At 27.8% G+C, this 26176-nt stretch overlaps 1 protein-coding gene across 3 annotated transcripts; it reads left to right on the forward strand.

The window, feature by feature from the left end:
* The first annotated feature begins 275 nt into the window (after positions 1-275).
* On the forward strand, positions 276-24134 carry LOC100210444 (glycine--tRNA ligase). 3 transcript variants are annotated; one of them, XM_065810338.1, is made up of 17 exons: positions 276-443; positions 620-714; positions 872-973; positions 3830-3929; positions 6218-6359; positions 12996-13084; positions 16096-16172; positions 16271-16566; positions 16654-16816; positions 18271-18435; positions 18567-18674; positions 20196-20341; positions 20516-20604; positions 22900-23009; positions 23085-23178; positions 23252-23442; positions 23965-24134. In XM_065810338.1, exons 2-17 carry the CDS (start codon positions 661-663, stop codon positions 24073-24075), a joined length of 2037 nt encoding a protein of 678 aa, XP_065666410.1. In that variant the 5' UTR covers positions 276-443; positions 620-660; the 3' UTR covers positions 24076-24134. The 3 variants fall into 3 exon arrangements, with proteins under 3 accessions (XP_065666410.1, XP_065666411.1, XP_065666409.1); XM_065810339.1 differs by having other exon boundaries at positions 378-521; XM_065810337.1 differs by lacking the exon at positions 276-443 and having other exon boundaries at positions 450-714.
* Positions 24135-26176: the final 2042 nt, after the last annotated feature.

Raw genomic sequence — 26176 nt, forward strand, 5'->3', positions numbered from 1 at the left:
ACCACTGCCGCACAACTTTCGTGCGACTATATAGAAACCTTAATTGAAGTTCAATAAACCTACTTACATTAAAGAATGTTACGCTCAAATCAAATATTTTTAGTTTTTTGAAAAATATTTTAAAAGGAGGAAGTAGCATCTCTTTAAACTTTGTCGCATTTCTTACTTGCCACCCGTTATAAGGTGTATTTATTGAGTGAAAAAAATAAAGTTATATAGACCTTCGTTCTTATTATAAAAATATAGCAGTAGTTTATTGAGTTAATTTGACTGTTTTCTCAATTCACGTTAAACCTAAGGAAAAGGTTCAATGCGTTTTACCCACGCAGTTTTCAGCTACGGTGCCATTAATTTTTTATACAAACGTGTCAGAGTGCGAATTAAAACTGCAAATCGAATTTAACACATAAAAACGGTGAAGTCCACACTACAATCGTTAAAAAGTATTAAAATTTTAGCGTACTGTCTGTGTAATGTCTCAAACAGTTTAATGCATAGCATTTTATGTTGTTATTGAAATTGTTAGTTTTAAACACAAAATTTATTTTCAAAAAAAAGTTTAAATTTTACAATAGCAGTACACTTCATACCAGTTATCAATCATTGTTTATTGGTTTAGAAAAATTCTTATCTACATTTCCTCATTCATACAATAAATTCATGTCAGATCTAGAGCTTGAGATAACTCAGTGTAGGGCGTCAGTAAAGGAACAGGTGATTTTTTTGCATAACCAAGGAAATGTTCTACTACTGTCTAGATTGTAAGAGTTTAAAAAAGAATTGAATCCATTTGCCGAAGCAAAAATAAAAATGCAACAAAAACCAAGCTACAATTTCTTCAGTTATATGGACTATATGCTTTTTCTTTCAGGGTGACTTGGTTAAAAAACTCAAAAGTGAAGGTGCTCAAACTATTGATATTGATTTGGCAGTAAAGGAACTTAAAGCACGCAAAAGAGTTCTAGAACAAAAAGTAGGTCAAAATGTTGTTTATACAAGCAATCGTTTAAAAATTCAAACACAAAAATAAGAAATAAAAATAAAGCTCTATTTATATTTTAAAATTTAGTTTTTTTACATAACAGAAATTCTGCCTAGGTTTATCTTCTGTTAGCTTATTCATATTTGTCTGAATTAGGTAAACTAAAAAAAAGTAATAAACTCTTGTAACTTTAAGTATCTATCATTATATATATATTTTAACTCTAAGTTCTTGATATATATATATATATATATATATATATATATATATATATATATATATATATATATATATATATATGTATATAAATATATATATATATATAAATATATATATATATATATATATATATATATATATATATATATATATATATATATATATATATATATATATATATATACACATATACATACAAACACACACGCACATGCACACACACATGCACACACATCTCAAGTTTGTATTTGGTCGCACATATCAAAAACTTTACTCTGTAATATCTCATACATGTCTAACTTTTGTAGGCATTTTGTTAATAGGGCATAGCCCTTAAAGTCTCAAAATCTTACTTTAATCCTAATATACACATTTAACTAGATTTTTATTACTTTTGTGTGAATTTGATTGGCTAAAAACTAGGGTATGAAAAAGTGATGATTAAAAAAATAATATTTATGACCTGAACTAGGGTTGGAAAAATTAAGGATTAACAAATAATAGTAATTAAAGAATCATGTTTTCTTATTTCAAGTAAAAAGATATGATTTTTTATTTGAAATGCTTTTTTTTGTTGATTTATTATTTATTTAAAAAAATATTATTACATAGAATAAATTAGACCTATCAGTTTTTCCAGATAACAGGGAATAAAAATAACTTAAAAGTATTTCTGTTTAAAATTTTGGTTGTTTGAATCTCTTTACTGTCATCAAAAGTTGTTATCAAAGAAATAGTTTTCTGATTTTAAGCCTCAAATTTTTTCTTATATAAAAAAGAACACCATCATCTATGTTAATAATGTTTGCTAAAAGTCTCCAGCTAAGTTTGGAACTTTTCGCAAACTCAGCCCTGGCAAAATTATAAGATTTAGCAATGGTTGATAGCCTGGGCTAGAAAAAAATGTATAAAACTTTATATATTATAATTTTATACTTATATTTACTATTTATTAAATGCTGATATATATTTATGTATTTTTAAATTTTCATTTACTTCCAAAAAGATTGTAAGCAACCACTATAAAGTTGTGTTACTTTAAAATAGAGAAAAAGTTTAAATACTATAAAAAGGATGACTAAAGACTTAAAAAGTTGTAGGTTGTATAAAAAAGAAAAACATGAAGATGGCTTAGGGCTATAAGGTTTTTTTGATGTGCATGAAGGGACAGATACAGTAAAGGGGTGCAACTTGTTGAATAAGAAGCCAAACAAGAATGAGTTTTGGTTTATCGTAATAGAGATGATAGCTCATTTGAGCATTGACAATGATAGTATTTATAGAAAAAAAAAGAAACACAACTTTACAACAATGAGAGATTGGCTGATAAAGCAGGTCTAATTACATTTACAATGTGTTTTTTTTTTAGACTTTTACTGAGAGTAATAGGGTTGTTCATTTAACTATTACTAAAGGTTAATAATTTTAAAAGTGATTTTAAGGCACTTTTCAAATTAAAGATAAATAAAGAAGGGATAATTATGGTAAACATTTTAAAAATGTTTTACTTTTTAAATTTGAGAAACATTATATTTAAAAAAATATATAATATTTTTTTAATCATTAAGTATAATTAAAAAAATTATGTTTGATAATAAGTTATAATTACTATGGGTTATTTTAAACAGATGTTCATAAAACTTTTATTAAGTTATTGTAATCGTTACTTTTATTATTTTCAAAGCAAAAAAATATAGAAAAGAAACAATACTTTCTGAAAATGTTAACGTTTTGTTTTTTCGTTTTTCTCAGGTAAACTAAAATAGCAAGCTTAATATTAAAAGTTCTTTCATTCAAAAATTAAATTTGCGCGATAGTTATTAGGACTAGAATTTTTTACTTTTGTTCATTATCAAAAGCAGTTTACTCTTAATTGCCAAAAAACAAGTTAACTTTACTCTAAACGGATATTTTTAAATTATTCTTTTTTTTGAAAAAGCAAATTTTTTATACATTCCATTGTTATAAAAAGTTTTGCAACAAGTTTTTAAAATTAAGTTTCATAATGACATTCATTTTTTTAAAGCTAATGTTCAGTTAGTAACGGAAAAACAGTTATGTCACGTAATTACGTAAAAAAGCTATTTCTTTTCATTTCTTTCAAAATTCCGTTTCTTTCAAAAAAGCTATTTCAAAATTTTATTTCTTTCAAAAAAGCTATTTCTATTCATTTTATTTACCTGATGAAAAAATGAGGTAGCTAAAATAAACTGAAAATTATTTATATACTGCTGCATTTAAAACTGATTTTTTTTTTCTATTTTTAATAAAAAAGCAAAATAAAAATTAAAAATAAAAATAATTTTTTAGTGCTGTTTTTTGGGCACCGATCAGTACTATAACAGGTCTTGGTTCATCCCTGTATGTGTGCATATATATATATATATATATATATATATATATATATATATATATATATATATATATATATATATATATATATATATATATATTAAAAAAATATTAATTATCAAAAAACTTTTTTCATGTTTAGTTGTGAAAGATTCATAGTTTTATGCAATAAAATTATATAATTTCGCTACTTTTGAGACCCTAGTTGACATACTTTAAAAAACTTTTTTACACACAATTTTAAAATTTAAAAATTTTTTAAATTTCATATTTTAGGAATTGCTCCTAGATCCTCCTGATACTTTTGATAGAGCAAGATGTGAAGATTTATTGAAAAGACGATTTTTTTATGCTCCTGCTTTTGAGATATATGGAGGTAAATTGTAATATGTGTTTAGCAGTTTGAAAAATGAAAAATATTTTTATTAAGTAATAAATTAATTTGTTTATTATTATTAAAAGCAATTATAATTTAAACTTATACAGTCTAACTCAACTTGATCAGTTAAGTTAAATAAGTAATTTAATGAGATAAAATTTATTATTTTTATTGTTATTTGCAAGGGGTGAATTAAGCGATTGCGAATTGCAATGAGCTGAAGCCATTTAGCAACCGTGAAAGTATATTATTTGAAACAATTGCTGATTTTTATATTTATGAATAAAAGTTTTTATGGGAAAAGTATTGTCATGTTTTATGAAAATGTTCATAAAAAATAAACCAATAATATTCAAAGATGTTACATTAAACAAGCTAGACAAAGTACAGAGGGCCACCAAGTCTACAATAGGATTGAGTGTCAGTGAGTTTATTATAGGGTTGAGAAAATTGCAGAAAAATTGTGTACACCACCAAATATTTTTTGAAGTAGAATAATCAGCAGGAAATGTTTATTATTGTAATTCTTGAAAGTGACGTTTCAAATCTCTAAAAAATCTGCTCCAATCTTTTTTTTTCAATTTTTAGGCATGAAAAAGTTTTTTTTATAATTTTATATAAAAAAAATGCAAAGGTCAATACCATAGACTTAGTGTTATTATATTCCAAGTTATCGTGTTTTGAATTGACCCATTAAAATAAAAGTTTTCCAATAAAATTGCAATTTTATTGCTCCTAGATCCTCCTGACCCATTAAACCATTATTGCTCCTAGATCCTCCTGACCCATTAAACCATTATTGCTCCTAGATTCTCCTGACCCATTAAACCATTATTGCTCCTAGATCCTCCTGACCCATTAAACCATTAATGCTCCTAGATCCTCCTGACCCATTAAAATGAAAGTTATTGAGGCAAAGTAAATTAAAGTATAAAATAGTATTCTAAATTTATTTAGTTTTTTATTAAAAGTTTTTTTTTTTTAAGTTTTGAACAATTTTGAATATTTGGTGGTCCGTTGACAAAACTCAACCTTAAAAGGATGAGTTTTATATTTTATGGGCCACCAATTGTGTCATGTTGCTATTGTTGATATATATTACTATAATAAATATCAATGAAATGACCTAGTCTGATGAATATTACCTTTCGTTATATGTTTGTCAGGTCGGGCAAAGCCTATTTATGTATGACTTTTCAGATCACAAGTATCAATAAGAAAATACTTGTTGAAATACTTGATTAAAGCAGGACCTTGTTAAGTATAAAATTGTGTTGGTGCAGTTGTATTTTTTAACCTCCTTTTTTAGCTCTCCCTTAACAATGCACAAAATGGGTAGGCGTTTAAATGCATTTTATAAAATTTAAGCAACTGTAACAGCTATTTATATTTAAAAATTTAGGCTTATAAACTTAAGTATATTATCATTAAATCAATGCACATGTAAATGTGTAACTTTATGCATCAATTGTGCATGTTAATGCATGCAAAACTTATAATAAAGTTTAAATAAATTCAATAAGGATTTCACCTAATCCTTTTTTTTTTTGTTTCAGGCTCACATATTTTAAAATAGGTTCAATCTTCTAAATACAAGCTACAACACTTAATAATCAAATATCATTAGGTTAAAACCTAAAAAGACTATTTCGTGAAAATAGACAATGTAAATATTTGATCGAGTATTTATACATGCACATCCAAAAACTACTATTTTTTCAAAAAAAAAAGAGGGGCAAATGTTCTATTTTACAAGACTAAGCATTGCTCAATTTAAAATATCTCTTTAAGGAGCAAGAAAGTGCAGCAAAATGATCCATGTTTTTTTAAATTTATGTTAATACTTTGTTTGAACCAAAATTGATTTTTATCCTTCGTTTGTATTACCTAAATTAGCATCTGTTTTATACTAGTAATATTTAAAACATTATTTATGGAAGTCTCAGTAAAATTTGCTATTTTTATTGCAGTAAATTGTTGTTTTTTCTGCAAAGATTTTGCGATCTGGTAAGTTTGAGTTAATTTGCCCCTTGGTTTTTTATTTAAAGAAAATCTTTTTGTTCAAGAATTTATTGGTTTTAAATTAAAAGATTTTTTAACCAAACGAACATTGAACTCTGTTTTGTAAAGTATGTATGCAAAAGTTTAAAATCATGTTTTTACAGTAAATAATGATATATAATACATAGATTTGTATGTCTTTCTAACATATAAAACTTCTTAAATAGCCAAATGTAATGCAAACAAAAAGATAATGCATATATAAAGTTTCTAACATATTTCAGGTGTTGCTGGTCTATATGACTTTGGACCTATGGGGTGTGCAATGGAGAACAACTTGTTAGCAATATGGCGATCACATTTCGTTCTGGAAGAACAGTTTTTAGAGGTTCGCTGCACACAATTAACACCAATTCAAGTTCTTAAGTAAGTAATTTTTATACACTTTTTTATCTGTATTGAATTTATTTGTATTACATAAATTTAAAAAGTATCTTACTTATTGAGCTTTAGAGAAATATAAATGTAAGAATAATTTTTCTGTGCAAGATAATGCCTCAAGAATAATTTTTTTTTATTTTTAATTTAAAAAAGTTTAATTTTTTAAGTAACATAAAAATAAAAACATTAAAAGATCAATTATAAGATCAGTATAAGAGTTAAAAATGAATATTAAAACTAAAAAAGAAAAATATATTTTTAGAAAAATTGGTCATAAAAATAAACACATGCTTTTTGCAATGCATTTGGACCTCGAAATGGACCTTTTCTAGAGGAAAAAGTTAAAGAACCGACCCAAATATGACCCAAATATGACAAATATTCCATACAAGGGCGAATAATAGATTTTTAGAGGTAGAGAATGGAATCAGGAGTAAGATAATGGCAAGCACGATAAAGAGAACCAATTTTAGCAGATGTTAACTTTGCAATGGATTGTATATATGCTTTCCATGAGAGGTCAGTAGTGAATGAGAATCCTAGAAGACCTAAAGTGGACTTAGTGAGAGGGTAGCCATTCATCAATATAGAAATGTTGACAGTATTGCAATAGTTGCTTGCAATAAATAGTTTTGTTGGAGTCAAAAGTCACAAGGCACTGCTAACCCAAAGCTGCTGCAGAAGTAAAATCAGATTCAAGATTGGCTGCCTGTTCTTAGCGATTGAAATGACTTTTTGTCAAAATAGGAGTATTAAGTTGAGTCGTCAGCCAATATTATTATTAATGTAGATAAGAAACAATACAGAACCAAGGAAAGAAACTTCAGGTACCCAGAGGTTACTGGAAATGAAGAAGAGTACTGTGGCTAGAAGTTAATAAATTAATGATCTGTAAAACTTTCCTATATACACCATATAAAGCTAATTTGTGGCGAAGACCATCATGTGAAACTTTATCAAAAGCTTTTGATATGGCAAAAGCAATAACCCCTGCCTTGCCACCTCCATCTAATGCGTGACATAATCTTTCTGCTAGCAAGTCTGCCATAGAGCACAAAGATTAACAACTATAATGATTGTCAGAAAGTTATTAGATTCAAGTTAAGATGATTGAAATTTGTTGGTTAAAGTCCTCCTATTACAAATTGGAGAGAAGATACAAATCAAGGAGTGATTAGGATTGTCGGAGTGATTAGGACAATCTCTTACTCAGATATTTATCTATCTAAGTAAGAGATTGAGAAATACAGAAGTTATGAGCTTTCGTGCCAGCAGGATCAGTAGTGTTAGAGCTAATGATAAAAGGATAAAGTGAAAGGGCATGGTCAATTTAATCAGAAATTAAATCTAAAAACCTCTTGAGAAGAAGGAGAATGATAAAGAATAAAGTGAAAGGTGATTAAGTGAAGAGGTGCTAAGTGGAAACATATAAAAGAACAGACATAAAAAAGCAAGACAAAATAAAAGGTCAGGTTTTTTAAACCTGATTTCACTACAAGTAGGTGAATTAATGTGAAAGTAAATGTCCTAGCCAATCATGTGGCTATTGGAGTCTTTGCCAATGGAAAGAAAATAGCCATCAATACTGCAATTCAAAGAAATAACAGTTGAATTTAAATTAGTTTTACGAAAATCAAATAAATCTGATGAATTTTACAAGAGGTAAGGTTAAACTAATGGAAAGTTACTTTGAAGACCACAAATACTTGTAAAAGACATTTTGAAACAGTTTTGTGGTGGTGGTATTGGTTTTTTATGTTTAATAATTTTTGGAACTTTGGTCATGATTTAAATTAAAGAGAACTTGACTCATTCATAGATAGAGCATGGCATCCCAAGCAATAAGCTATGCAATTGCCTTGGTCCTGCTAATTAATCCAAAGTTATACCTTATTGCTCCCTATGTGGCATGGACAATACACTAAAAGATCACCATTAATGCTCAACATGGCACTGTTAATACTCTGATATTTTACAGTTGTTAATGGAATCAGACTCTCTAAGAGTTTCCACAGAGTTGTGGAAACCTTTCTACCGGCTGGCCTCAGAGCCATTAGACTGAGTTTTAGAGCTATACTCTCATCAAGAGATAACAGAAAGTGATTTTTGATTGTACCGTCAAAGAGGTACAATCAAAAATCTGTGAGTAGTTAAAAAGAACCAGCATTTATCATCTTAGGCAGAAAACAATGTAGAACAGGTTTACATCTATGTCAGCCTAATAGATAAAGAAGGAGTGGTTGCCTAATAGATAAAGAAGGAGAGGCTGGTCTACAGAATTATTCTGCTTTCTCCTCAAATCTTTTCTTAGTACCTCTTCTACAAGACTGTAGCTGGATGCAGTTAACATCTGCTCTAGGTGAGTATTTTTGTAAGGACACCATCTCTACCCTTTACCCAACCAAGAGCTCCATGGCAGAGGAATTTTAAGTCAGTTTTTTTCTCCTAGCCTTTGTCTAGTAAAGCAAATCCTACAAGGCAGCATGGTATGGGGCAGTACTGGATTACCTGTTACCAGTAGCAGAATGGTTGTAATGATCCTGACCTGACCTGGATTAATGGATTTAATTAATTTTAAACATTTATCTTTAAATTAAGGTTAAAAGATAAACCACACAAACTTTAATTTTTGAACTCTTAAGTGGAAAATGTTCTGACAAGTCTTAAAGCACTCCTAAAAGGTTTTTTTTCTCAAGTTGATACTTTTCAAATATAAAATTATGATCGAGTTAATATTGTTTAGCTGGTTGGTGCATAGTCTGCAGATGCCATTTCCTAAATTTTTTTATTAATCTCAACAAAACATGCTAGATTTATCCAAACACAATCCATTTGTTCTGGAAATAGGATATTATTCCAAATAAGTTATCATTTTTTTATCACTAGGCAAACTTATTTTAGGACAAAATTTTTATTTATACAGGCATAAAAAAATCAAAGAATAATAAAAGTAAAGATTGCTGCCATATCTTTGTGGTAGCAGGCTATTACAGTATGACGACACACTGCTCAACACAGATTTATAGTTGTATATGTATATATATATATGTGTGTGTGTATGTGTGTGTGTGTGTTTGTGTGTGTGTGTTTGTGTGTGTGTGTGTATGTGTGTGTATATATATATGTGTGTGTATATATATGTGTGTGTGTATATAAATATATATATATATATACACATATATACACACATATATATATATACACACACACATATATATATACACACTATATATGCAGCATGGAAAATAATGGTCGGTCAACGGTCAATGACCGTCTTAAATGACTAAAGTTACTATTTGACCTCCTATAATGAATACTTGCTGGTCATGTTTGACCAGTTAAAAAAAAATCAGAGTTTTGAAAATTTTTTTTTTACAAATAATCATGATGTAATTTGGAAAATGCGTATTCTAAAATTTCATAAAAGCGTTTAAATTTTAAATCACTGTTTAAAATAGTTTTATTGAATTAAATAAATTGATGATTTATAGGTAAATTTAAAATTTTCTATAATAGGGTTCTTAAAAAAAAAATTTTTTTTCCATTTAATCTTTTCATTAATTTTTTCATTAATTTTTTTCATAGCTTTCATAGCTCGTTGATAAGAAGAGTTTATTGCAATGAATAAATTATTTTTAAATAAATTTTCAATTTTCAATTGCGCATTTACTAAATTTTTTCTTTTCTATTATTGAATTGTAATAGAAACATCAAACATCAACATGTCTTAATGAAGGTACATAAAAAGAGACAAAAATACTTTTATGTTTCAGTAACATTCATAAAATGATTTCTTTTATTATTGAGTATTCAGTTTAAATTTTGTAAAAAAAAAAAAAGTTGCATAAATTTTGTTTTGATATTTAAAAAAAATGTAATATAAGGTTATATTATCATCAACATAAGGTTAATTATCCTTATAAATATTATCAAACTTCTTTTTTTAATTGAATGAAAATCTGTGTGCGCGAGCATAATTTCAAACAAATTAATATTAGCAGGTAAATTGAACGTTAGTTATTTGCGAGTTAAACTTAAAAAATACAATGATTTTATATAAAATTATTATTTCAAAAAGAATATGATTTTGTTAAATTTTGAGCATTAAAAATTAACGAACTTGTATTTTTTCTGTGTTTAGTTTCAATTATGAAGAACTATTACTCAGATGAAAATTAAAACAAAGAAAAAAATAAAGTTTTGATTGCCTGTTTTTAGCAACCTTTTCACTTGTAAATGATAATTATTTTGAGAATTTTTTGATAATTATTTGAGTTTTGTCTAACGCTAAAGCCCGCTACTCTCAGGTTATGAAATCTCGTATCTCATCTTAAAAGTTAGGCTCTCGCGACTTCTGAAGAATCTTTAATAGTATTAATAATAAGGACAAATCTTTAATTCCACCTCTCTTGTATGGTTCAGACTTTGTCACCTCACCTAAAGACAAAGCTGAGTTGTTTGCTAAAAACTTATCATCAGTATCATCTCTTGATTCCACTAGTTGCATTCTACCTGATATTGCCAACAAGCAGGCTGATCCATTCCTTGACATTCGTATCACTCCAGCTTCTGTATCTAAAGTGATTTCCTGCCTAGACTCTTCTACAGCTTGTAGCCCTTCTTGTGACCCTTCTCTTCTACAGCTTGTGGCCCAGACAACATACCTGTTATTGTCTTGCAGAAGTGTTCCTCAGAGCTGTCATCTATACTCAACAGTATTCCATGCCTTGCATGGAATACTGTTGCCATATCTAGGGCGGATCTTCTAATGATGTTCTTTCTCTTTTAGACAAGGTGCAAAAACGCATTGTAAACATAGTTGGACCTGTTCTTGCAGCCAATCTCCAACCATTATCACATCGTTGTAATGTTGCTTCTCTTTCTCTTTTCTACAAATACTATAATGGGCATTGCTCTAAAGAGCTAGCATCCTTGTGCCATCTACTAAAATTCATTCTTGTGTTACTTGTCATTCAATTAAGTCTCATCCTTTTTCTGTGACTGTTCCTAAGTGCTCCAAAAACTCTTATTCATCTAGTTTTTTTGCTTGAACATCAGTTCTTTGGAATTCGCTTCCTTTATCTTGCTTTCCTGATTCATATAATTTGCAATCCTTTAAGTCGTTCATCTTTTCTCTTCCAGTAATTTCCAACTTTAATTAGTGGTTGCTTGCAGCCTTGTTTGAAGCGAAGATGTTTAAAAAAAAAAAAAAAGTGAACTTAAGCTTATATTATATATATATATATATATATATAATATAAGATTTATTATATATATAATAAATCTTATATTATATATATATATATATATATATATATATATAAGATTTATTTGCCTTTATTTGGGGAGATGTTTATTATTTTTGGAAAATTTTCCCAGCCATCCCAAGCTTATTAAGGCCTCCCCTCTCCCCCGTTTATTAATTTCTAAATGTCATCAGCAAAAACTTTATATCTCAAAACTAAAAACTAAAAAAAAAGCAGTGAAAATTGGTCTTGAATATTAGAAAATAATTCTTTCAGTCATCTATAAAAACAAAAACTTTCAGTATAAACAAGCTTTAAAAATTGCCGACCTGGTAAATCTCGATTCAGCATATTAAATCCTATTAAACTTATGTTTAAAACTGCTGTTTGACCGCAAGCCATGCTAGAATTAAATATTTTTAAGCGTATTTAGTAAAAAATATTAGTTCAGATTTATAAACTAAACTTTTTTATGAAAAACACTTATATTGTATCATAAAAAAATTCCCACTCCCCCTTTTATTTAACCCTTTTACTTTAATTTTTTTTCCAACAAAACTGAAAAACCCTAATGTTCTTTTCAAGGGGTTTAATTAGCTTATCTTCATCATTAGTTCTGGCAACTTGTATTTCTTACAAAATATGTTTCTACAAAAAAAAAATTTATTCTTCACAGTGTTTGCAGGTACAGCATCCTATGTCCTGGCTAACCAGAGCATGGCATATAAATCAAGGTTGAGTTTCTGAGGTTGTGTAAAGACATTATTTTGATTACTTCTAAGGTTATAAACCTTAGAATGAGAAGTTGTGTATTATGAAAGGGAATTTATTTTATTAGGATAGGGAGTTGAGTCTATATTTAAAGAAACCTTTCTACCTTCAGCATAGAGTTTTGCACCATTATTTTTTATATAAACGGAAAGGATTTCAGAATCATTCCAGGATATATTTTTGACTGATAAGGTAGGCTTTGAAACCCTTGCGACTTTTTTGCTGTACTAGTTATCAATTACATCATCTTTTCACTTAATTATCAATTACATCAGCTTTTCACTTAATTATTAATTACATCAGCCTTTCACTTAGCCCAATTCTATTGTATTAGGCAGCTTTACACTCCATAAAAATCCATTTTAACTCCATTTTATGCTTTTCTGCCAATATGAACAGCTTTTACTTCAATTATATTTAGTTTCACTTATCAACTTAAAACATTTTTAATACGTTTTACCCAAGAGCTATTTTTATTTTAATTACTTTTAAAATTTTACTTGGTAAATCATCTATTAGTGTTTTTTATTTATGAACATATAAAAACCTTTATTTTTTTAAATTGTATTGTATTAAAGTTATGGACATTGATTTCTGATTGCAGGGCATCAGGGCATGTTGATAGATTTACTGATGTTATGGTGCGTGATATTAAAACGGGTGACTGTTACCGGGCTGATCATCTTCTTGAAGGTAAATAATAAGTAATAATAAATCTAAATTTTATAAAAGATCTAAAATTATTATGAAATGTTTATCTAAAAAGGTTGATATTCACATAGACAAAAATGTTTTTTCTTACATCTAAAAAAAGTTACTAACTATAGATTAAACAGAAAGCAAATAATAAAGGATGTCAGTTATGTATTAATACATCTCTATATTCAGGTCAAAAACTCTTTTGAATTGTTTTTCATTATTGTTATTATTTTAATGTTTAACATGCATGTTTTTATTTTGTGTGGTTAGATATTTTATGTATATCTATTGGGTTGGGACATAAAACATGTAAGTCCTTTTAGAAAATTAGAGAATTTTCTGGTTCCTTTTAAAATTTCAGAAAATTCATTTTTACCATTTCAGAAAATAGAAAAATTGAAAAAAATTTCTCCTATAGGTGGTCCTAGGAGTCCAAAAATATAATTTGTATAAGTTGTCTTGATTTATTATTAATGTAATCTAAAACAATTTTAAAATGCTCATCCACATTTATCAATTTAACAACAAGTTACTTTTAAAAAACAAAATAGATACTATTTAAAGACAAGAAAGACTTGCAGTATTTTTTAGAGAGTTTTTTTTTTTTTTTTAATTTAAAATATGGTTTTCAAGAAAAAATAAATATTCCAAAAATGATAGGAATAAATAAAGTCAAAAAAGAGTGAAAGTTTGGCGACAAAAAATAAAAGCTTTGAAAAGTAAAATGATTTTATAATTAAATGTAAATAATTTTTGCATAAAGTTTTCAAAAATGTTGGAGGCCTGACATAATATTTTGCAGAATTTAGTAAAAACCTGAGAGTAACTAAAGTTGCCATCAGAAAGTCAATTGTACGAAAAAAAAATATTTGCAAAGAAATTAAAGAGTAAAACAAAAATTCTTTTTTGTTTTGTCTTTTATTTCCACAACTGCTTCTTGACAGTGGTGGAAAGATTGTTTGTTTTTTTATTATTATTATTTCTAAGCAATGCATTTTATGACAAAATAAAAGAAGTAATAATAAAGGTTTGTGAAGTTTATTGTTTAAGGTTTAAGTTTTGTTGCACACTTTAACTTTGAATACAATATTAAAGTAAATTTATAATTTCTTATTAAAGTTCAGTTTTAAGACCTTGTAGTTGTGACAACGCCACTGCTAAGCCTCAGTGTAAAACAATCAAATAAACTATACAAATCTGGGAGCTTTTAATTTATGTGGTTTGTCTGGTTTTGACAAAAACTACAAATTTGAGTAAGCTAAAACTAGCATTAGCCTTAATTATACATTTTAGCTTGAATAGATTGTCATCATTATGTTTATAAATTTTTTATAAGCAAAAGTTTTTTTAGAAATAAATATTTTTATTTTTTGTATTATATTAAAGCTATCCAAATGATTGGAATAAAAAAAATTGCCAAGATAACATGTGATATTTAATTAAAAAAGTTGTTATCTGCTTTGCTGTTAAATGTTTACCTGTAGGCGAGTTGCAATTAGCTCTTAAATTGGGTTAAACACCAAAACAAAGTAATTATAAGATAAGAAAACTTTTAAGAAAATCAGAAAAATTCAAAAAATTTGTCAAAAAAATATAATAAAAATTAAAAATCTTACTGGGACTAAAATTTCTTTGATTTCTTCAAAATGACTTTGCATAAAACAAGTTGATTATGACCCCTGATAGTACTGGGATTATTTTCAGCTCATATTAAATTTCAATGTCTCTTGACTACTTTTTATAAATGACTGTGCAGAGAATTCAATTAAACTTGGTCAACACCAAATTTATTTAAATTTTTAGTTATAAAGAAGGGTGCAGAATAAATATTGGTTGTGGACTGACAATCGTTTAAAACTAATGACAATAAATAAAAATCTTTGACAATAACTAAAAAACCTTAAACTTATAAATTAAAGATTATGAAATTGTTTTATATAACAAGTTCACATTCAAAAGTTCATGTCTTCTCCCCTTTACTCTAACCAACCAAATCATCTAACCTAATATCAAATTAGTGCGACTGACCATTCCTACATGTATATGTATATATGCATATATATATATATATATATATATATATATATATATATATATATATATATATATATATATATATATATATATATATGTATATATATATATGTATATGTATATATATATATATATATATATATACATACATATATATACATATATATATATATATATAAATATATATATATATATATATATATATATATATATATATATATATATATATATATATATATATATATATATATATATATATATATATATATATACACACACACACACACGCGCGTGGGGGGATAATAAAGTGTACAATAATGTAATAAAGGGTGTTAGGATCAGTTATAAAAGTATGCAGGCTCTAATTAAAAATAATTCCTTAATGTTTTCTTTTTAAATTGTAACTTTTTTAATTCATAAAGAGGGAGAGGGTATTTTAAAAGCATGTATACTTTTTAAGAAAGGGGACGTGTTTAAAAATGTACATGGTGACTGGGGGTGGGATCAAATGTCTATATTTTTTGCATACGTACTTTATGAATGACCCTTTAAAAAAATTGCTTAAGTCCACTTTTTCTCATCAGCAGCCCACTTGTAAAATTAATACTTTTAATTTAGTATCATTATTACTATCTATATATAAAAGCTTGATTTAAAATAATTTTTTTGACCATTTCTTTAGCTGATAGGAAGGTAGTTATAACTTCATGTGAGTTTCAGGTCTCATAGAATGTCAGAGAATTTGTTATACCTGCTTCCCTACCCTTGTCAGCATATGTTAACAATGAAAATATTTCCAGTCAAAAAGCTTAGGGTGGATTTTAGCAAATATTATTTACTATAAATTAAATTACTTTGTAAAGCGTTTGTTAAAAGTAAAATAAAAGTTTTTGAATATTAACAGAAGAGTTTTACAAAATTAAGTAAAATTGTTATTTTTTAATTAGTTTTTCACTTTGATAAATTATTAGGCCATCTTGAGAATTTATTGAGCAACAAGAAGCTGTCTGAAGACCAAAGAAAGGAATACACGTTAGTTCTAAGTCAGGTGTATTTTCAATTATCTATTCAATTAGACAAAATAAGAACTTATTACAAATTTGGTGCTCAGAGTGTTTTTAAAATAAGTTTTTAATGTTTAATTAGATTGATAACTTTAAAAAAGATGATCTTTGGAACCTTATTCAAAAGTATGAATGCAAAGCGCCTGGAACAAACAATGATTTGCATGATCCACAAGATTTTAATCTCATGTTTGGTACGTCTATTGGACCTAGTGGAAATCTTGCTGGTTTTATGAGACCTGAGACAGCTCAAGGAATTTTCCTTAATTTTAAAAGGCTTTTGGAATATAATAATGGAAGGTTACCATTTGGAGGAGCACAAATTGGTTGTGGATTCAGAAATGAAATAGCTCCACGAGCAGGTTTACTTCGAGTCAGGTAAGTAAAAAAAGTTGAAAAAAAAGTTTTTTTGATATAATTAATTTATTAAATAAATTATGAATATAAATAATTTTTTTTTCAAAGAGAGTTTATTATGGCTGAAATAGAATATTTTGTTGATCCAGAAGAAAAAGAAATATCTAAATTTAAAGATGTGCAAGACACAGTATGCGTGTTGTACCCTCGTGATGTCCAAATGGCTGGCGAACCTGCACTAAAAATGACTTTAAAGGAAGCACTTGAAAAAGTATGTTAACAACTTTATTCAAATAATCATTTGTAGTCATACTTAATAAATTCAATAGAGGTGATGTTGAAACTTTTTTTGATATACATTAATAATGATGTAAATACCAATTTATAAACCCCAGTCTACATAAAAAGGTTTTTTTTGAGGGAGAAGAATAGGGTGTAAAATTCGATCAAGTTTTTTCTTTTTATTCATTTATCATTGCTTGTTGCTAGTTGCTAAATTTTGTTAGCTTTTCTGTAATTGCATGCCATCACTCTAATGTAAATTTTAATTAAGATTTAAGAGAAAGCAAAAAAGAGAAAGAAAAAGCTAGAAGACATTAGACAAAAGGCTTTTGTAAAAAAATATGTAAAATTAAAAAACTGTAAATCATGAGTCACAAAAACATAAATATGGGAGAAGATTGCAAGTGTTGATGTTTGTGGAAAAAAATCTAGGCGAATAAAAGTTTTTTGAGCATGAAGGAACAGTTGCAGCAGTTGTAAAAAGATATGACTAGCTGAATGACAAGTCATACAAGATTGAGTTTTGATAGATGAAACAAGATATCATGAGTTGTTTGAGCAGTGATCATTTAGTATTTGTTGAAAAGAGAAAACAAAATCAACCCAATGACAATTATGAAGACGCTCAAGCAGCTAAAGCAGGTTGAACTAAAGGATGATGACTATTCAATAAATCAACTAAAGGATGAAATTTATTTTAAAAAATAGCTTAAAGAGTAATAAACAGATAACTCTGTATTCTTTAAGTTAAAGGGTCCCTAATATATATGATAAAAAAGTTCTTCAAAAGTAGGTCAACCTGGTACTCAAAAATAGATATGAATAAGAAATTATATAAAAGTTTTAAAATATATATGTTTTATAAAAAACATATTTGTTTTATAAAAAATATATTTGTTTTATAAAAAACATATTAAGAAAAAATTGATCTGTATATAAATATAAGTTTTCTAAATATAATTTTTTATACGAAACAATTTTTTTGTTGTTGAAATTTTTACATAATTTTACTTTTTTTGAGTACCAGGTTGACCTACTTTTGAAGAATTTTATTTACATATATATTAGGGTCACTTTAAATATTCAAGGGTCTTGGGGCACCTACAAAAAATATTTTTTGTTCAAAGAATTTTAAAATTCAGTGTTATTTTATTATATACAACAAATTTAGAGCTCAGAAAAGGCATTTGTTGTTTTTTGATGCACCCTAATACATATATATAATTTCAAGCTGTGCTCTACCGTAGTATACTAATATTCATTTTTTTCTTCTAATTATTAAATCAAATTATTTTTTAATTATTATAATTTAAGTTTAACTTTTTTTGTTTAGTTGTTTTACAATTTATACTTTTTGTATATCTTTTTTATGTCTTTTTTTGTCTAATTTTAATGCATATTTATAACCACTTTTGATAAAAAGCATCTATTGATTTTGTTTAGGGAATCATTTTTAACACAGCAATGGGTTACTTTCTTGCTCGCATTCAAAGTTTTATGTTGAAGATAGGTGTTGATCCTACCAAAATGCGGTTTAGGCAGCATATGGCCAATGAAATGGCACACTATGCTTGTGATTGCTGGGATTGTGAACTTAAAACATCATATGTAAAGTTTTTATCATTATGAAATTGAAATAACTTTTCACTATTATAGACTCATAGATGTCTGAGCAGTATTTATAAAGCAGGTATGATTTTAAAGATCAAATTAATGTACTATAAAATGTTTATTTATAGGGTTGGGTTGAATGTGTTGGCTGTGCAGACCGTGCCTGTTTTGATCTTCAACAGCATACCAATGCAAGTGGCGAAAAACTTGTTGCTATGGTTGATTTAGCTACACCTGTATCTTTTTCTTATAATATTTAATTTCTTATTTTTTTGTAAAATAGAAGTATGGTTTTATATGATTAAAAAATTTTAATATATACACTTGTTGTAAATTTCATTATTCAATTTCGAATCAGAATCATTATAGTTGCTCTGCTATTGGTAACATGTAATCTAATAAAACCTACCACATGTCATGCTGCCTTGTAAGACTTGGTTTTTTGAACAAAGGTTAGGGGAAGTTAACTCTGAATTTTTGGTTGACTAGCATCTCTTTTTCATCTAATAGGCTGGAAAGATATAAACCTATATTACATTATTTCCTGCCTAGAATGATGAATGCTGATCTTCTTGACTCTACTCATGGCTTTTTGCTTGTGTGTACTTGATAGTGGCTACACAACTCTTCCTGTTATCTCTTAATGAGAGTACAGCTCCAAAACTCAATTTAATTGTTCTGAGGCGAGCTGGTAATAGGTTTCTTAAACTCTGTGGTAGTTCTCAAAGAAGTTTATTCCATGAACAGTTGTAAAATATCAAAGGACTGATAGTGCTGTTACTCACTAGTTTACTCACTAGTAGTGTTCCTGAGGCATCTGCATGAGGTATATTTAGGGTATCTTGCACTTTCTATCAGTCAATTTCTATTTTAATTCAAGAAATGACTTTAACACTTTAAAATCTTAAAAATTAACAAAAAACATTGTTATTTATCTTTTACAAATATATGCGATTTTAAAAATGATTTATCTGTTGTATTTTATCTCTTGCATAATTTATTAGACCCACTTGTTCTTTATTTGGCTAATTTAAAGTTGGCTGATTTTTTTCAGATCTCGGTGTTAATGCCTTTTGTATTTTGATTTGCTAAGACTCTAGTTGTCACATGCATGATCTGGGCACTACATAGTTGAGTATCAATTCTTTTTTTTTCTGAAAACAGATTTGAATCTTCTGACTTTTCTTTCTGTACTTTTGTTTAGCACCTCTTCAATCAATCATGAGTCAATACAGTTGTTGTTTGTGACTTCAATGCTCATCCCACTGAATGATATGACTTAAGAACCACTGTTTCTCTATCTCATACTCAGATATTTTGTATAGTTAACCTTGTATAGAATACTGTAATAATATTTTTTTTTTATTTGATCAGGTTATTCTAATAATGGTCTTTCCCTTTTAGACATGGTCCAAAAACACATTTTAAATGTTGGACTTGCTTGAGCTGCCTAACTTGAAACTATTTTATATTTCTACAAGTTACACCATGGTTATTGCTTAAGAGCATTATGACTTCGTTTTTATCCACCAAAATTAAATTTTGCATGGCTTGTTATTAAGTTAAGTGGCATTTTTTTACTGAAACTTCTCCTTAATGCTCTAAAAACATTTACTCACTTTTTTTTTCCTCACACATCAATGCTATGCAATTCTCAAGTCATCATGTTTTCCTGACTCATAGAGTCTTCAACATACAGCTGTTATAGACTAATATTTGTTGCTTGCTTAAAAAAATTTCTTTAACATTGTATTAAGGTTTCTGTTGATGTAGTTGAAGTATGTCTTGAAAAGTCTGCTGTTGGAAAATCTTTTAAAAATGAAGCTAAAGCAGTCACTGAGTATGTTGCTAAAATGGCTGTTGATGAAATTGAAAAATTGGAGTCATCCATCAAAGAAAACGGGTAAGTTATTGTTTTATTTTTACATGGTTTGTTGAAATAGTACTTTAAAACGTATTAGGAAACAATTAAAATTGTGTTATTGTAGACATTTAACTTTAAAAAAAGATAGAGTTTATGACATATTTAGAATGAATCATGCTAGTCATAATTTCAAATGTCTTAATTTTTTTTTAGTTTGTTTTCGATTAATGTAAATGACAAAGAGTATGTTTTAAAAAAGGAAATGGTTAAAGAAGTTCGTAGATTTAAGAAAGATATTCATGGTAAGTGAAAGAATCTCATTCATGAAAGTTTGTTGATTAAATATACATGTAGATAAAAACATTTTATTTAAACATTTTTCTGTTGATGATATGTGTGTGTGTGTATATATATATATATATATATATATATATATAATATATATATATATATATATATATATATATATATATATATATATATATATATATATATATATATACAGTATTGGACAAAACATTTGCAACCAACATTGAACAATGCTAAAAAGTGTTCCTAATTTTTCATGTCTTAAAAACGAAACGAACTATACTACCACAGCAAACAGTTCAGGAGTCTGGAGTCATAGCATGCCATGACATGAGCAATCAGCTGACAGGTGACAGCACACAGGCAGAATTTTGTTGACAAGTGCCATTTTGCAGCGGACAAAACAAGTGTAACATTTTTGATTTGTTTCATTTTCTCAAGTCTGGTCTGTGTCAACGTCATGGAAGTTTTTTAGTAATTAAAGGAAGTATCCAGAAGTTTCCAGAAGCATGCAGAAGCTTCCAGAAGTTTCCAGAAGAAGCATCTGGAAGCATCCAGAAGTATCCAGAAACATTCAGAAGCATCCAGACGCATCCAGAAGCTTCCAGAAGCATCGAAAAGAAGCATCTAGAATCTTCCAGAACAGGTTCACACAGGTTCATTTTACTATATAAGAGACATGTAAATCGACATGTAGTTCAGTCAGTATATGGAAGTCAATCAGTCAGTATTATCAAGACAGTTTATCGAAGTGAGTTTCATCAAAGTGTTTTATCGAAGAAAATCAATACAAGAATTGAAATACAACAAGTGTTTCATTACATCAATACAGTCCACATCCAACCAAGACGTTGTGTTCCACAGAGCATTATTGTATCATCACAAGGTAAATGTAACACGGTAAGCCTTTAGAAGCGTGATTATTTAGTTTTATTATTTTTATGACTTCAAGTGCAAAAATGGCTCCCGACAGTCTTGGATTGGAACTAAGAAAGAAAATTATTGGCAATTACGTAAGTGGAATGTCACAAAAAAGTATTTGTGATAAATATCGCGTGAAAAAATGGACCGTATCAAGACTATGTTCCAAATATAGTTCTTCGGGGAAGTTGGCAGCAGATAATAAAGTTGGAAGACTGCGTTCCACCACTTCTAGAGAAGATTCTATGATTGTCAGATCCGTCAAGAAGGATCTGTGGATATTATCAGTCAAGATACAAAAGCAATTAGAGCTGCCTGTATCGGACCGAACAATCAGACAACGTGCTGTTGAAGCCGGATTGTTTTCTCAACGCCCTGCAAAGAAACCGCTGATTTCACTAAAAAACCAGAAGAAAAGACTACATCTCATATTGACTACATCTCATATTGCTACATCTCATATTGACTGGAATGTGCAGAAATGGCGAACTGTCCTGTTCAGTGATGAATCGAAGTTCAACATCATTGGGAGCGATGGCATTTGCCGTGTAGGTCGACCGGCCAGAAAATGCCTCGATTTACGTTACTGCCATAAGACCGTGAAGCATGGTGGAGGCAATGTAATGTTCTGGGGCTATTTTTCTGCTAACGGTCTAGGTCCAATACATCGAAACGATTGTGAATGTGTTCATAATAAGGATCAACTGTTTGAACAAATCCAAAAGGCCTGGGCAGCGATTCCACAAAGTTTCATTGATTACCTGATCGAATCTATGCCTCGAAGATGCAAGGCTGTGATCGACAACAAAGGATTCGCCATGAAATATTGATAGCGAAATACAGCTTGGTCAACATTTTGTCAAGTTGCACTTGTTTTGTCCAGAAGGAAATCAACTTTTTTTAATACTTTTGATTAATTTATTAATTTTCGTGTACAAATAATGAACTTTGTGATGAATAAAACTTGATGAACTTTGTCTCTAAACAGTTACATAGTTATTTATAATATTATATACTGTATATATATATATATATATATATATGTATATATATATATATATATATATATATATATATATATATATATTTATATATATATATATATATATATATACAGTATATTATATTATAAATAACTATGTACTGATAATATACCGATACTGTATATATATATATATATATATATATATATATATATATATATATATATATATATATATATATATATATATATATATATATATATATATATATATATATATATATATATATATATGTATGTATATATATATGTATATATATTAAATATATAACCTCTTTTATATATATATATATTTATATATATATAAAATAAATATTTATTTTAGTCCGAGAAGTTTCCCCACATGTTGTAGAGCCCTCGTTTGGGATTGGTAGAATTATGTATGCTGTTTTAGAGCAAAATTTCCGTGTAAGAGAAGGTGACGAACAGAGAACTGTAAGTAAAACTATAAGAATTTGCTGAAGGTTTCAAAAAATTTGAACTAATAATCTTGACTTGCTTTATTTTTAGTGGTTGTCACTTCCTCCATTACTAGCCCCTGTAAAATGTTCTGTACTTCCTCTGAGCAAGAATGAAGCATTTGATCCATTTGTCAAAAAAATATGTAAGCCATAAAACAGTTGATTGGAGTTATTTTATGATGTTCATCACCAGTTATTAATTTTTTTTTTTTATAGCGGCCATGCTGACTGAATTAGATGTCTCTCACAAAGTTGATGATTCAAGTATATCAATAGGAAGACGTTACGCTCGTACTGATGAAATAGCTATACCATACGGAGTGACGGTAGATTTTGATACAATAAATAAAGAACCAAACACTGTTACACTCAGAGAAAGAAATACTACAAAACAGATTCGTGTTGAAGTAATTCTTATTTATTTGTTCGCTTTTTATTTGATTTAAATATTTTGTTGTATACTGTATAGTGTACCGTGTTATATCGTTATTGCGTTGGATCGTTTAGTTTATTGAATAGCATCGTATTGTTTTTGTGTTATATTGTGTTGTATTGTTTATCAAGTACTGTTTCTCATCATATATTCTATAACTACCGTCGTATTTTCTATAACTACTGTATAGTGTACCTTGTATCAGATTGTATAGTTTATTGAATTGCATCGTATAGTTTTCATGTTTTATTTCATTGTATGTATATATGTATGTATACATATATATATATATATATATATATATATATATATATATATATATATATATATATATATATACACCTGTATATGATTTTCATGTTTTATTTCATTATCGTATACTGTTTCTCATCATATATTCTGTAACCACCATCGTATATTCTATAACTATCGGTTTATCGAAATTGAAAATGTAGTTTGGGTTATGTTTTTTACAAACTATTTTCTTTTCAATTAGGTAAACTTTGTAGGAGAGTTAGTAAGAGATTTGGTGAAAGGTAAACGAATTTGGGACGACGTTGTTGAAGAGTTTGGTCTCTTTGAAGGCCAACAAACTATCACAAAGTAAATTTTTATGACGACTGTAGGATGCAATATTATTTAAAAAAAAAACGAAATGATTTTTTATTTAGTATTATATTGATAAAAGAATTGTTCTTAACAAACATGGGCACAATGTTATAAATTATACAAAGATAGGTTTTACGATTTTTGCATAAATTAAATCATGGTGCTCTTTTTTTAAGTAAAAAAGATAGCACAAAATAGCACCATTTTGTTAAATTTGCATTTGAAATTTCAACTGATTGTTGAAAATATAATTAAAAATTAAATGTATTTTGTGGTTATACAGTAGGGTGCATAGAAAAACAGAATTTTTTTAAAACTGTCTTGTAATAGCTCTAAATATATGCGATATAATAAAATATCACTGGATTAACAAAAAATGTCAAAAAAAATATGTTTACAGGTGGCCCAAGTCCCTTGAACATTTATTGGGCCCCTAATATTCTGGAAAAAAAAGTTCTTCAAAAGTAGGTCAACCTGATACTCAAAAGAAGTGAAATTTTATAAAAAGTTCGAAAATAATAATTGTTTTATAAAAAAACATCGAAAAATGCACTTTTTTTTTTTTTTTTTTTTTTTTGTTAAAAAACCATAGTTATTATGCAATAAATTCAAAATAATAATTTTACATGAAACAAATATTATTTGTGAACTTTTTATAAAATTTCGCTTCTTTTGAGTACTCGTCGCGTAATTCGTCCTCACTTAAGGCATAAAAATGTTGCAAAATTGCCATTTTAAATCCTCAAAGTACCCGTGAACAGTCGTGGTGTAGTGGTAGCGCACTTGCCTCAGAAACTAAGGATCCGTGGTTCAAACCCCACTTCTGGGCAAGTTTTGCGATATCGGTTAGGGAGGAGGCGTAAACTTCCAATTAAATGCTCATCCACGGTGCTCTGTGATAAGTCCATAAGGACTTTTTGCGATACCTAAAATAAAAATCAAAACAAAAAAAAAAGTATATAAAAATATATAATTTTCAAAATGTTAAAACGAAGCTATGGTTTGTGGGCGAATGAGGATATGAAAAAAGCTATTTTTGCTTATCGAAATAGTAACATTGAACTCAACGATGTATGTGGAAAATATGGAATTCCTTATTCAACATTAAAAAGACATAAATTGTTAAAATATATGAATCAATTAAACAGTTTGGTAAGTGTAGTAGCTTACTTGCCTTAAATTTGAGGAGTTAGTTAAACATGTTTTGAAACTGGAACCTTCTTTGTTTGGAAAAAACACAACAGATCTTTGACGATTAACAACTGAAATTGCTGAAAAAAACAAAAAACAACCTCATTAATTCAACAAAGATGTTGATATGGCTAGAAAGAAGTGATATTATCAATTCATGAAACACAACCCAAGCCTTAGTGTGAAATTACCTGAATTATTATTACTATTATATAATCTTTTTTCGTCAATATAAAATTATTTTTTTTACAAAACTGTTAACGTAACAAATTGACTGGAGCAAGCAGAAGACAATGGTCTTATCATATTGCCCCGTTAATTTCAATTATGTTTTACAATCAATATCAATTAAATATAAGATAAACACAAATTATCAGATATTTAAACATATATAAATATAAGAACTCGTATAAGTAAAATAGCCAAGTAAGTGTATCTTTATAAATATAAATACAATTAAATGCATTTTTATAAATATAACCATAATCATTTCCAGCTATTGTGTAAATGGAAAGAAAAACAAACAAAAAAAAAATTCAAGACTTGTGAAAGTTTTTTTTTTCAGTAATGTGGAGGTCAAGTAACTGTTGTTTAACAACGCATTTAAAATGTTGAAAAGAGTTTATCGTTTTAATCTTATTTGTGAGAAATGAGTTCCACAATTGTGGTCCTCTTCTTGATATTGAGAATTGGGATTGACTCAAAGACATTTTTGGAATATAGTAGTTCTGCTTAGAATGTTTTGTTTCGTATTTATGATCAACAAGTTGGAAGTAATTATGAAATATTTTTGGGACCAAATTATTTTTTACTTTGAACATAAACTGAAGGATGCTATAGATGTTTTGTTCATAAATATTAAGAACTCTCAGTTCTTTCATTATTTGTTTAGCACTAACATATCAATT

This window comes from Hydra vulgaris, chromosome 11, assembly GCF_038396675.1.
Source record: "Hydra vulgaris chromosome 11, alternate assembly HydraT2T_AEP".
Classification (NCBI taxonomy): Eukaryota; Metazoa; Cnidaria; class Hydrozoa; order Anthoathecata; family Hydridae; genus Hydra; species Hydra vulgaris.

What these genes read in the sequence shown, in the direction of transcription:
- LOC100210444 (XM_065810337.1), top strand. Translation starts at nt 505, where the DNA reads ATGTTGTTATTGAAATTGTTAGTTTTAAACACAAAATTTATTTTCAAA. An exon ending in AAAGAGTTCTAGAACAAAAA is followed by an intron (nt 974 to 3,829) that starts GTAGGTCAAAAT and finishes TTCATATTTTAG; the next exon opens with GAATTGCTCCTAGATCCTCC. An exon ending in TCCATTTGTCAAAAAAATAT is followed by an intron (nt 23,179 to 23,251) that starts GTAAGCCATAAA and finishes TTTTTTTTATAG; the next exon opens with CGGCCATGCTGACTGAATTA.